Source organism: Caretta caretta, chromosome 2 (assembly GCF_965140235.1).
Source record: "Caretta caretta isolate rCarCar2 chromosome 2, rCarCar1.hap1, whole genome shotgun sequence".
NCBI classification, from domain to species: Eukaryota; Metazoa; Chordata; order Testudines; family Cheloniidae; genus Caretta; species Caretta caretta.
Genome location: NC_134207.1, coordinates 74,336,273 through 74,349,228, shown reverse-complemented (window position 1 = coordinate 74,349,228; position 12,956 = coordinate 74,336,273). Strand labels below are relative to the sequence as shown.

The 12,956-nt window shown below is 41.0% G+C and overlaps 1 protein-coding gene across 3 annotated transcripts in view; it reads right to left on the bottom strand.

The window, feature by feature from the left end:
* PRKDC (protein kinase, DNA-activated, catalytic subunit) overlaps positions 1 to 12,956 on the bottom strand; it is a 162,302-nt gene that overhangs the window by 94,937 nt on the left and 54,409 nt on the right. For all 3 annotated transcript variants that reach the window (XM_048840604.2, XM_048840606.2, XM_048840605.2), the window contains exons 29-37: positions 10,208 to 10,307; positions 9,736 to 9,869; positions 9,030 to 9,284; positions 7,735 to 7,961; positions 6,597 to 6,805; positions 6,280 to 6,412; positions 4,050 to 4,208; positions 3,352 to 3,555; positions 1,145 to 1,330 (exon numbers count right to left, since the gene is read on the bottom strand). In XM_048840604.2, the coding sequence (XP_048696561.2) occupies positions 1,145 to 1,330; positions 3,352 to 3,555; positions 4,050 to 4,208; positions 6,280 to 6,412; positions 6,597 to 6,805; positions 7,735 to 7,961; positions 9,030 to 9,284; positions 9,736 to 9,869; positions 10,208 to 10,307 (1,607 nt within the window). The remainder of the gene's footprint in view (positions 1 to 1,144; positions 1,331 to 3,351; positions 3,556 to 4,049; positions 4,209 to 6,279; positions 6,413 to 6,596; positions 6,806 to 7,734; positions 7,962 to 9,029; positions 9,285 to 9,735; positions 9,870 to 10,207; positions 10,308 to 12,956) is intronic.

Genomic DNA, 12,956 nt, shown 5'->3' with positions numbered 1-12,956 from the left:
TTGATCCAGGCTGAGGCTGATGGTGGGGTGGAAGCTGTTGAAATCATGGTTGAATTCTTCCAGGGTTTCCTTCCCGCAGGTCCAGATGATGATGAAGTCATCATTGTAAGGTAGGCAGAGAAGGGGCGTGAGTGGACGAGAGCTGAGGAGGCCTTGTTCCAGGTCAGACATAAAAATGTTGGCATATTGTGGGGCCATGCGGGTGCCCATAGCGGTGCCACTGGTCTGGAGGTATATATTGTCACCAAATTTGAAATAATTGTGGGTGAAGATAAAGTTACAGAGCTCAGCAACCAGTTGTGCTGTGGCATCATCAGGGCTACTGTTCCTGACAGCTTGTATTCCATCTGTGTGTGGGATGTTTGTGTAGAAAGCCTCTACGTCCATGGTGGCTAGGATGGCGTTTTCTGGAAGGTCACCAATGCATTGTAGTTTTCTCAGGAAATCAGTGGTGTCACGGAGATAGCTGGGAGTGCTGGTGGTGTGGGGTCTGAGTAGAGAGTCCACAATATCTGGACACTCCTTCAGTGAGTACCAATGCCTGAGATGATGGGGCGTCCAAGGTTTCCGGATTTGTGGATCTTGGGCAGTAGATAGAATAACCCCTGTCGGGGCTCTAAGGGTATGTTGATTAGTTCTATGGGCTGAAGCGTATTCTCACCAGCAATATTAGGAATGGCAATATACAAAAACCTGTAGGAGAACACTTCAATCTTCCTGGACACACAATAGCAGATTTAAAGGTAGCCATCCTGCAGCAAAAAAACTTCAGGACCAGACTTCAAAGAGAAACTGCTGAGCTTCAGTTCATTTGCAAATTTGACACTATCAGCTCAGGATTAAACAAAGACTGTGAACGGCTCGCCAACTACAAAAGCAGTTTCTCCTCCCTTGGTGTTCACACCTCAACTGCTAGAAGAGGGTCTCATCCCCCCTGATTGAACTAACCTCGGTATCCCTAGCCTGTTTCTTGCTTGCATATTTATACCTGCCTCTGGAAATTTCAACTACATACATCCGACGAAGTGGGTATTCACCCACAAAAGCTCATGCTCCAATACGTCTGTTAGTCTATAAGGTGCCACAGAACTCTTTGCCGCTTTTACAGATCCAGACTAACACGGCTACCCCTCTGAATATATACCTGCAGAACTTTAGCCAACAGTGTCAAAACAGCCATTTTGCTCTCTGGAGCAGAATCTTTGGCCCACCAGCTGTCAAGTCTCATCCAGTTTCTCAGTACTGCAGTCACCAACTTCATTCCCTGCTGCTTGCGTACAGCACGCTCTCTAAAGCTTTGATCTAACATACCATTCAGGATGGTACCCACCTGAAATGAAAACAAAATAAAAATTCCATGTATTCCATATGGTGGTAACATTTAATTCAATGTAATCATGATATTTGGTCATTGGGATAGATCATTACAAACAATAAGCATCACTAGTTTAGGAGACTTTGACAGCCAATTTGCACTATTTTTAATGGGAACTGAGTCCAAATTCTCTAGGTGATTTTGAAAATCCGAGCCTAAAATATTAATCAAGTGAGGATTAGTTTCATGCATCACGTAGTAGTGCTAATATTAATTTTCCATAAGGACATACTAGCATTAACGATCAAAAGCAAACACTTCAGATTGCTCTCATATTCATTCCTGTTTTATTCCACATATGGTGCAGCAGTTCTGTTTGTTAAAGTTTGTGTGAACATGGGAAAAGGGAGTATATTTGAGTGAGACAGATACAGTAACCTAATAAACTCCAATTCTTATTTTAAAATAGTCTCTAGAATGGACCTAAGATACAAATGAAGTAACATTTAAAAATAAAATCGAAACACATTTCTGTTGACAAGTACACAGAGAAGCCAAGAATAAAGGTGTATCATACATGGTAACAGTCAAGCATTTTTTGCTCTTCCCTCTCAGTTTTGCAATCCAAGACAGAGAGTGTAACAGGATGAGATCACAATTTTAATAAACAGAGAATTCTTCTAAATTATGTGATCAGAGTATAAAACAAAATCACTAAGTACTATACTTGAACTTTGCATCCTACTGTGCAAGGATTACTTGCACTTTTGACTATATAATCATCATATTTGGATTCCACCAGATTTAGAATATTACAGTTAAACTATGGGTATTTTTCTTCCCAAATCTTCAAAAGCGAGGACAAAAGACTGTAAAAGAAAAATCTCACTAACCTGAAAAAGAAATCTCCAAGTTCTAACAAAGGAGGAGGGAATGTGGTTTTGGAAAATAATTGACCATACCTCCCTGACCTGTAGCGCATGAACCAGCCACAAGAAGTTTTCAAAAACAGAAGTAGTAGAGAATTTAAAAAGCAGGTGTTATAGAGAATATCCACTGCCAGCTACAACTATGTGAATATGAATATTTAGGAATCTACTAGATAGGAGAGATCCAGTTTTCAGACTAACAGCTGTTATGGCTCTGCACACACAGCACATTGGAGAATCATCAATATGCAAGTGCCAGCCTTTTAAAAAAAAATCACTTCTTTGCTGCTTACATCAGCTTTAATGACAGTGGAAACAATTTAAAGTGATACCACCAGCTTGATTATTTTTAGAACTGTCTGAGATAAAACCTTTTAAATGTAATGTCCAGACTACTTTTTAAAATTCCTTTGATTAATTTTTAAGTGGGGTGTCTTCTTCCTTGCTGAATTTTTCTGCAAGAGAGTGTGTGTGGGCTCAAAAGCAACACTGGCAAACATGCTTGACTCCTCTGCTCTGATACCTCTCTGCTGAGCTCTTTAGCAGCAATGTTGAAATAAGGCCTCCCACCTTCTAAATTCTTCCGAGGGACCTATAGAGGAGTCCCAAAAAAGAAGAATCACCTGTCCTCTTGATCCCAGGCAGAGGCTGCTGCTCCTCAGGTTTCAGTCACTGCATTCCCTGGACCCCTGCCTGGGCCAAGAAGACAGATCCCCACCTCCCATGGGCTTCTGCTGTCCCTAGCCCTTACCAGGCATCTTGAGCCCAATCTTAGAAACATCAGCTCGGCTGCTGTGTTACCAGTAAACCCTCTTTAATTGGCAGACTTTCTTTAATGGGGCCTGGGGAAGAGGAAGCATGTGAGAGTGCAGTGCATGGGAATTATGCCATCTTGCTATGGTGCATGAGGTATGCAGAACCAATGAGTATCAACACAACCCAAAAAAACAAACAAACCTCCACAACAAAGTGAAACACTGAAAAAAGAACATTTAACAACCCCCCCCCCCCAATCTTTCATTTACAGTTATTGTAGATGTTTCTTGTAACTAGAGAGGGTATGACATTTTCAACTGACTGTGTCCTTTTGAAAAAAAGGTCCAGTACCATTTTGGGGCTGTCCACAGATGATTTCATAAGTTGAAGTATGGCCACATCCAGGTCTTTCAGCAGTTCTCGATTAATGGTTTCTGAGAACAAACTGTAGAAATATTCTCCATGGGAGAAGCTGATCAGACTCCTCTGTGATGTTCCTGATAGTGGCACAGACAGGATCATTGTGTTCAACAGGAGACTTACCAGCTCCTCACACTGTGGGAATTGGCACAAGAAGAGAGGTCAGTCCAGAGGTACTGAAATCACTAAGTGTCACTAGCCTTCTACAAAATCAAGAGAAGCTCTTTTAAAGCTACCTTCTCAAATAGTTGTACGTATACTTATAACACAAAAACAAATATTAAAACTTAAGGAAAAAAGCACAAACCCTCTCCCCCCCCAGAACATTATCAGAATATTTCCCCAACTAAAGAATCCATGATTTGCCTTTGACGCTAGCACTCAACAATGGCCAAACTCTGGCTTCTGGATTCGAAGTGTTGAGGTAACTTTATAAATACAGCATGCTGCATACATACATAATTTTCTGTCCCAAAAAATACATGTTACAGAGAAATGGACCAGTTTCTTCTACAATGTTGCTGAAGACAGCACAGATAAGATTAACTACCAGAACAGGAAACATGCCAGAACCCAGAACTACAGAAATGGACTTGGAGACAGTACATCAGAAGAGGTGATCCTCCTACCTGGCTACCAAAAGCAAAGGCCAGCTGCAAGAGTCCATCAGCCAGTCGCTTGCTGCTGATGTCCAATGATGGAAGAGATTTCCTCTCATCTCCTGGTGCAATGCTTTTATAAACAACTGAAAGAAGCTTAGAGCCAACTGTGAAATGGAGCCCCGAACCCTAGAGGATGTGGAGAGGGGGGTGGAGAGGGACAACTTCTACTGTAAGTCTGCATAAATGCAGGAGAAAAATACAATTTAAACATTAAATTGCTCTGCCTAGCTGCCAAAAATAAATAAATTAAACCTCCGTAAAACTGTTCTGTGACAGGAGCACCACAGGGGTTCTGGGAAAAAATCTCTGTTTTTTCAAGCTTGTTGACCTGACAATTGTCCCTGCACCTAGACAGTCCTATTCATGCTCCTGGAAACCACACTTGAATAAACATTTGGTTTCAGAATGAGCTGATACCCATTTGGGGATCATTACTCACTAACCCAAAATTTGGACTCAAGACTTCAAGGGATGCTGAACCTCTTCCTTTAAGGGATTTTGAGGGACTTTAAGGGATTCTGAACAGTTGATGAGCAATACTAGTATGGACATTCAGAAAATCTTATGAGAATGTAGATGCCCTGAAGGAGGCACCATATAATCCGTGGGTACCACTGACACCAGTCAACATGCTGTCCTACTATTGCAGGTTTTTATCTGAACATATAGGGTGAAATCTTGGTCTTGGAGAAATTAACGGCAAAAATTCCATAAAATTTAACATTTACATTGTTACATGATAAATGTGGCATCCTTCACCAAATAGCAGAGTCTTTGTCAATCCTGAATGGCTGCTACCTATCTTCCTTCTTTTTTCCTTTACCTATAGTGACAGAGACTGGCTGAGACATGAATTCCAGAACCTTGGTATCAGGAAGCCCAAGGAATACCTAGGAGGTTCCATAAAGGTTTAAGTTTGATCTGTACAACTTCCCTCTATCCTACTTTCCTGTGACTCAAAAGTCTAAACAAGGCCCCTCAGGCTGCATCTGTTCAGCCAATGGAGCATCCTACTGGAAGGAAAGAGGCTCTCCTTCTATTCCAGAAGCTGAATAACCCACCTCTTCACAATTTGAACTCTGGTCTCTTGCAAAACAACATATGTAGTACTAATAGGATGACCTATACTGATTATTTTTTTGGACAAAGGATTTGCTCTTTAAAGGCCAGGCCTGCCAACACTCATGAATAAAGGAAACCAATTTTTATTTGCAACTATGTCCAAAATCTTTATTTTAATAACAATACATCCAAATAACGTATCCCCTATACCACACTTATACGTGCTTCTCTGACACCTTTTCCCATTTGTCTTAATATTCTTCTCAGAATATTAATATATTGTAATATATTGTATATTTCTCTTCTGAACACTGCTCCATCAGAGGGGCTGATGCTTTTCTGTCTCGTTCTGATAGCATTTTAAATCTTTTCCTTCTTCTACCGACTACTTCACAACTGAATCATAACCAATGATATATTCTTATCTGACATTTTGTAAGTTTACATGCTAGTTTTCAAAATGTAAAAAGTTTGTTTGCATAGTCAAAACCACAAAAATCACTCTTTCCCCTGGACTTCTTTTAACGATAAATCAAGTTTTTTTACTTTTGTCAAAAATTAAGCACATCTTCCCCTTCTTTTTTCCCCACCATTACTGTCTGCAATCTAATCTTCTCTTTGGAATTAAATGTCTACCACTCCATTTGAAGTGCAGATATTTTCTTGAAATAACCTCCATTTTGAACATTAAGGTACACACATGTGGCCAGATTTTTAGCTACACTACCAAATTTACCACCCAATTGTACGGAACCATAGATAAAGGGATTTTTCACGGCTCTCTTCTATTGTTTTCATGCCCCAGTGTTTGGTATTTATTGAGTGTAATGTAAATCATTTATTTAGGGGTGGTAGAGTCTGAGCACCAGCAATTCGAGAGTTCAGATCCTAGTTTCAACACCAACTCTCCAGTGTTACCTTGGACAAGTTACTTAATCTCTCTGCCAGAGTATTCTCATCTATAAAAGGATATTATTTATTGACCTACTTCACTAGGAAATTATGAGAATTAGCTAAGGCCTATTCTGCCATTGGTTACTTCACAAGCAACTCCCCATGACTTCATGGCCTTTCACATTAGAAAAGCTCTTGAATATGAAAAATCTTAACTGTTATTTTCTGAATCAATGTTTACCTGTGATTGAAGTGTGGAATGAAGCAGGCCAGCCTTATGGAGCTGCCTGCATGCAGACAAGATGGAACTAAGTCTAATATGATCAAAACGAGCATCTGGATTATACAGCTCAACAGAGCAAAGCTCCTCGATGCTGACAAAGGAAAGGAAAAATAAATAAAAACATAGATTGCCTGTGGGTGTATCAATATAACATGAGAAAAATACACCATCCTATAACTGTGCAATGGAAGCTTCATTCACTTTGCATCTCTCACTATGTACTGCATTCGTTTTTATTTTAAATTAGCCATTTATGGCTATCAGAGAGCTCTTACCTTTGTGATGTTATTCTTTTCTTTATACTTAGCTCCAAGGATTCTTTATAGGGAGATTTCATCAAAGCTTTTATGAGCCTCACAGAAACATCTGGGAGATTTTTCATGACTTGTACATCAGCTGTATTAAAGCCTATGTTTGCTGGATCACACACTATTCTCACAAGAAGTTCTATCAGATTTGCATTAAGCAATTCCTTCTCAAGTAACTGGAACGAATAAAAGATTAAAATGAAGCTGAAGACATTTTATTCTTAATCCTATTCGATGACCTATTCTGCTTTCCATAATTTTTCCTGTGCCTGAAATAAGCAGAATATGGCTATTCAATTGTTAATCTTAATCTCTTTCTCTCCAAAATGGCTCATTTTCAATATATTGTTAATTACTCTGATTTACAGAAGTTAAGTGGCCATTTTTAAAGATGAGGGTGCACAATATCACACCTTATTTCCACATACATGTGCTCATTTTAGTGTTCAAATAATGTGCCAATACTACAGACTTCTACACACATGAAGACTGCTAGTTATGCATCTGAACAAATTATGCAACTGCCAGTTATGCACCTGTATGCACCCGGAAATTGACTTAGCAGTGCCCTTTTTAAAATTCATAAGGAACTGTAGATATTAAAACTTCCATTTATATTACGTTAAATACAGAAAGAGACTTGCATGTTCATTCTTCAAAAAGGAATTTAACAGGAAAAATGCAGAGCACAGTCATTTCTATAGCCATTGTCTCTCTCACAGTATCTGTACTATGATCACTTAGAAAAATTCCCAGATTCAAGAACATAAGATACTCATGCTGATGGCGATTCAAGCAACCTGACTGGCAAATATACATGGTATTAATTTCTCCTAATTAGAACTGCATCACTCATTGCAAAATAATCCATGAAGTGAGGGTTTCCTTCACCTTACTGAAGCAGTAATGTCCAAAGAGCAGGACACTTCCTGGGGCTTAATAACCAGCTAGGATTAATGGCCCAAGGTATTGCAAAGGATGATCCACTTCTCCTAGCTAGTCATGAGTCCCCCACCCTCCCTCAAATCAACAATGCATAACTTTAAATAACAACTGCAACAACTGCAGAGGTCACCTTCTACAGATCAATAGGTTCAACACCTACCTTCCAGAAATCCTGTTGGCAGGTCTCCAGGATCATGCTGACAAACGCCATGATTCGGACTACGATCGTGCATTTGCTGTAATTATACTCTTCTCTTTCTTGTGGGCTGAACATAGTGCCTTTTGACCCAATGTCAAAGCACCGCTCTGCTGCAGATATATCATGCAAGACAATAGTTTCAAGGAAGAACTCCACAGCTCTCAGGAATGAAGACCTCATCTTTGTACCTAGAAAGAATTACACCAAATCTAAATATATAGTGACCCCATAAATCTGAAAATACATTTTATGCTCAGCACAAAGAGAAAGACTAACATAATGCAATGACAATGAAAATATGGGGGGGGGGAGAAAAGTCAAAATCTTTCCCCACCAGTGAAAGAACGAGATTTTTTTCTTCAAACCATATTTCAATTACATTGTTAGTATTAAGTTTTGGACATGAGGGATAGGTTTTCAGACAACTATACATTCTTAATGGATGTGTGTACTAGGTATCTGCATACATGTCAAATCTAAGTCCACATCTTTGAAAATCTGGCCCTCTAATATCTGCATTTAGTAAGAATCTTATTGTACACTTTAATGAAGCTAGGTATCTTGCCCTGACACACACACAGACCAGTATTTTACAAATGGTTATCTAATTCCACCATTGCATTTTACTACTATGGAAACATGCTGTTCAGAAATGTATGAATAAATTTAAAAAAACTTTTATTGGATGCAGACCCAATGGCCTAACGGCTACACAAGGTATTGGTATTCATGTCATCAGAATACAAGTACTGAGCTCCCTTGGTTCGGTGGGGCTGAAGCATGAGAAAAGCAACAAACTCAAATGACTGGGCTGGCAGTGGAGAGTGAAGGAGGCGCCTCACTTTGATAATTGGTAATCGTCTTTAAGTAAGTGAAGGAGAGTGGTGACGGACTTTAGAAGGAATCATGCACAGATCTTCTCATTGGAGGTAGGGTTGCTGCACTGCAGGGCCTTTGAAGTTGGGACACAATTAAACAACGTGAGGGGAAAATAAATCCATGAGGAAAAGAAATTTAAATTAGTGTTTTTATAATTGCAATGAAACATTTCTATAAAACACAAAGTAAATAAGGTATTATACCAGCCCACTATTACAAAAAAAATCCACGTGGCAAGGCAATTGTTGCTGAAACTGATTGTGAACCTGTAAATCAAATCTATTCTTGAAACAAGTGTTAAGCCCAAGCTAGGAACCCCTCAGAGTGAGTTTATAACATGGATAATACTGACCCAGCTGCTGCCAGGATTTACCTACCTAGTATTTCGTATGGTTTGATCATTCCCTGCTCAATGAATGTATTGTAGCAGTCCAGAGCCGCTAAAAACATATCCATCCATTGCACAACTGCTCGCAAACTAAAGGGCTCCTGCACGTCACACAGTGTTGGCTGAGAAAGGATTCCAGAGAGATTGTCACAATCATTACCTCCCCCTTCAAATTTGTTGATGAGGAAAGAGATTCCTTGTTTTTTTAGAATATCACCTAGCCACAAAGATGGGGACTGGTTTCCTGATAAAGAAGCATACAGAAATCAATGTTCTTTAGGTAAATACACAGCTGGCATTCTGCAAGATATTATGGACACGGATCAACACTCAAAAACCTATTCCATTAGTTGCTCTTATTTTCTGGAAGAGGAGACAGCCAATACAGCGGTCAGATTCCCTTGGCCACGCTGCATATGTCAACTGCAAGGAAGAGGGTGGATTAGGAACCACTCCTCTTGCTCTGCATTAGCTGAGGATCCCCTCACAGCTAGCTACAATAGTTTTCCTGCACCTAAAGGTGGTCACTCCAGGTCAGAGTTGAGGCACACTGGCTGGAGGAAGTTTGCATGGTAAAAAAAAAAAATGCTGTTTTTATACTGAATGAAATACTTGCAGCTACTTGCACAGAAAATGAGAGCAGAAATGCACAATTATGTGAAGCAGGAGACTAGAGGTATATGTGACCATGGTACCTGGTAATAAAGGAACAAACTCATAGAAGAGCTCCATGGATTTATGCCGGCACTCTGTCTGGGGTCGCCCACATTGCACCAAGAGCCACATGACAAGGTCCAACAGACACACTGACTTAGCATTTGGAAATCCTCTGCACAAAAATAAGGAATACAAATCAACAATCTTTACTGATATTTGCCAAAGACTTTTCTTTGTTTCAAGGAAAAGCCACAACAGCATCATGTTAATGAAGCCATACTGCTCTATTTGCAAAGATAAATATCCAATGAAGAATTATGGATGCTCTTTCCATTACCTCAGGGGTGGCCAACCTGAGCCAAGGGGCATTTCAGGAGAAAGTTTTCACACACAAGGGGATGCAGTTACGCATTAATGGAAGTCCAGACCCACCACCCTAAATTTTTACAAGAGCCATATGTAACGAACTAAGATATAGTATTTGGAAAGGCAAAATCTCAAACAACTAACCTTGGTATCCGCCGTTTTTCTGCCTTATTTAGAGAAGATGCTTTGTGCTTAATTATGCGCTTTAGATGATCAATGGCATCACAACATTGTTGAACTGTACCTGTTATCAAAGAAAAGGGAAGTGCTCATCTATGAATAAATGCCAATAGTTGGGCCCAGTTAAAGAATGGAAAATTCCTGACCCAATAATTTCCTTTCTGCTAGCTGAGTCTCTCAAAATTCTATTATGTCTGGCATGCTCCCCTCCACTCTGGAGTTTCTGGAGATGGTTTAAAGTTACAGCACATCTCAGGCTGGACATGCTCCCTTCTCCCACTTGCTGCCAGATAAGTCATTTCAAAGCTGCAGAAAATTCATGGAAAGCAAATTAACAACAGTAACCTCAATGCCAACTCGATAACTATTTATAGCAGACAAACAGCCTACGTGCTGATGATCTAGATGAAAAGCTTACCCTCAACAGTGAAGCCATCCAGGGTGGGTAGAACTGTGGGAGATGCTGCTAGCAGAAACAAAATTACTGTATAAGAAATTTTCCATTCTGCAGCCCAGCTTTTCCCACAATTCTGTTACATCTGGAGCAGTGAGCAGAAGTAGGGAGGAAAAAGATAAACAGAATGAGGTAGGAAGGGAATCCCCCTTATTGACAGTTGCCCAATAGGCAATACTATTACTGGGCCACCACCTGCTGCACTTTCATCCAGGAAGCAGCTTCTGCAGACAAAAGGAAGTCCACTTTATATAGTGTCTGATCAGGTGTTGGCCAAAAGACCAGATAGCTGCACTCCATATCTCTGAAGTGGAAGCCCTTGCCCATCTGGACCACAAGGATGTCCTGATCTCGTGAAGCGTGCCTCAATTCCTTCCAGAACAGGGATGCCAGATGACTTGTAGGCTTCAACAATGCACAGTCTGATCCATCTGGCAATATATAGCTTGGAAACTCAGAGTCCTTGGTCACTTCGGGTGGCTTCTGTACACTTGAGGCAAATCTTCAGTGCTCTTCTGACGTCTAAGGTGTGCCACAGTTTTTCAGGAGGGCACTAATTTAAGTTGTTGACTTTTTGTCTACTGAGCCAGCCTGCCTTCTAGTTCATCTCTCCTTCACATGGATTGCTTTTAGGAAGGGAGAAAGCATTCTGCTCGTCTCATTACTACCATCACTTGTGTGTGTAGCACTGGGCTTCTTGTCCCTCCCAGGTTGTTTCTGTATGTGACTGTGGTAGTGTTCTCTGATTGAATCAGAAAGTGAATCCCCTCTAGGGGGCTCTGGAACCTTTGTAGGGCGAGTTTGACCAGTCTGAGCTCCAGGAGACTGATGCAGTGGTCACTTTCCCCTGGGCTCCAGATTCCTTGTGTGGTTTTGGGTCCCAAATGTGTTTCCCAACCCTTCAGATTGATATTCGTTGCAAGAATCAGAGGGTATGGAAGGCACATGGGGGAGGGCCTTTGCAGACACTCCCTGAGGCTGTCCACTATGTTAGGAAACAGAGCATCTGATCTATCATGCACCCCAGGGAGTAGTCTCACACTTTCATGAGGAAGACCTGGAGTATTTGGATGTATGACCTTGCCCTTGGAGTGATCCCTGTGCATGAGATCAAGACGACAGGTAGCTGAAGACACTGAGCTACAGCTGGCCTTTTGCACTCTCATAGTAGTCTCTGGAAACTGAATATAGGGGAAAAACCTCCTTAGGCAATGAAGGTACTTTATTACACTACATTTCAGACCTTTAAGTGCACGTTTTCACGTTTATTTTCTTGTAACCCATTCTAACTTTATTCCTTTTACCTAGCATCACTTAACTTATGTCCTATTGTGAATAAATGTGTCTTATTTTTACTATAAACCAATTCAATGCTGTGTTTAAAAGGAAGATTGTACTCATGTCAGTTAAGCTAATAAGCTATGATGTGCTTTTGAGTCTTTAGAGGAACAGACCCGAACATTTCTCTGAAGTGACCAGGAGGGGGGCTGGGCATCACAGAGCACATAGTTTTGGGAAAATCAGGGACTGGGAGTATGTTGGTCACCTTGCTGGTTGTAACCCAGTTTGCTGGAAACCACAGTGGGGCTGTAGACAGTCTGCTGGGGTCAGAGCTGCTGAACCAGGGCTGTCTAGTACACAGACATTCAGGTTGTGACCTGCATGCTGGTATGCTTGTTGTGAGCATCCCAGGCTGGGAGCTACAGCAGGAAAGCAATATGAGGCAATCCAGAATTATAGAGCAACCACTCACTAGTCTGGACTGCCCCCGACACCCATCACACCTTCCTCTGATATTTCTGAGAAGAGCAGGAACAAAAAGAGTGTCTCGGCCTGAAAGCAGGTTTGTATCCCTTCTGAGAGCACCCAGTGGAAGGAGAAGGGATTACTTAGATTTTACAGCATTTTCTGCTGCCATCTTACATAACTTTTCTCCAAAGAAGAGAGATCTTGTGATAATTGGAATATTCACCTTCAGCTGAGCCTGGGAAAGCTGCCTTACACTGGATCCTTCTGGACTTAGACCAGCGCTCACACGGTTGCTCTGGCTAAAATGGGGCAGAGGAGCTCAGCCTGGAGACACTCCAGTGGAGCTTCAGGTGGCTGTGACTATCACGCTGCTCAGACCCTGAACCAAAAAGGAAGAGAGGAGGCTTGGAAGAAGAGAAAACTGCCAGTCACTGCCCAAAATGGCTGAATAACTAATAAACTGAAAGGACGGAGTAAAATGAACCACCACTTGACTGCTGATGCAGAGGC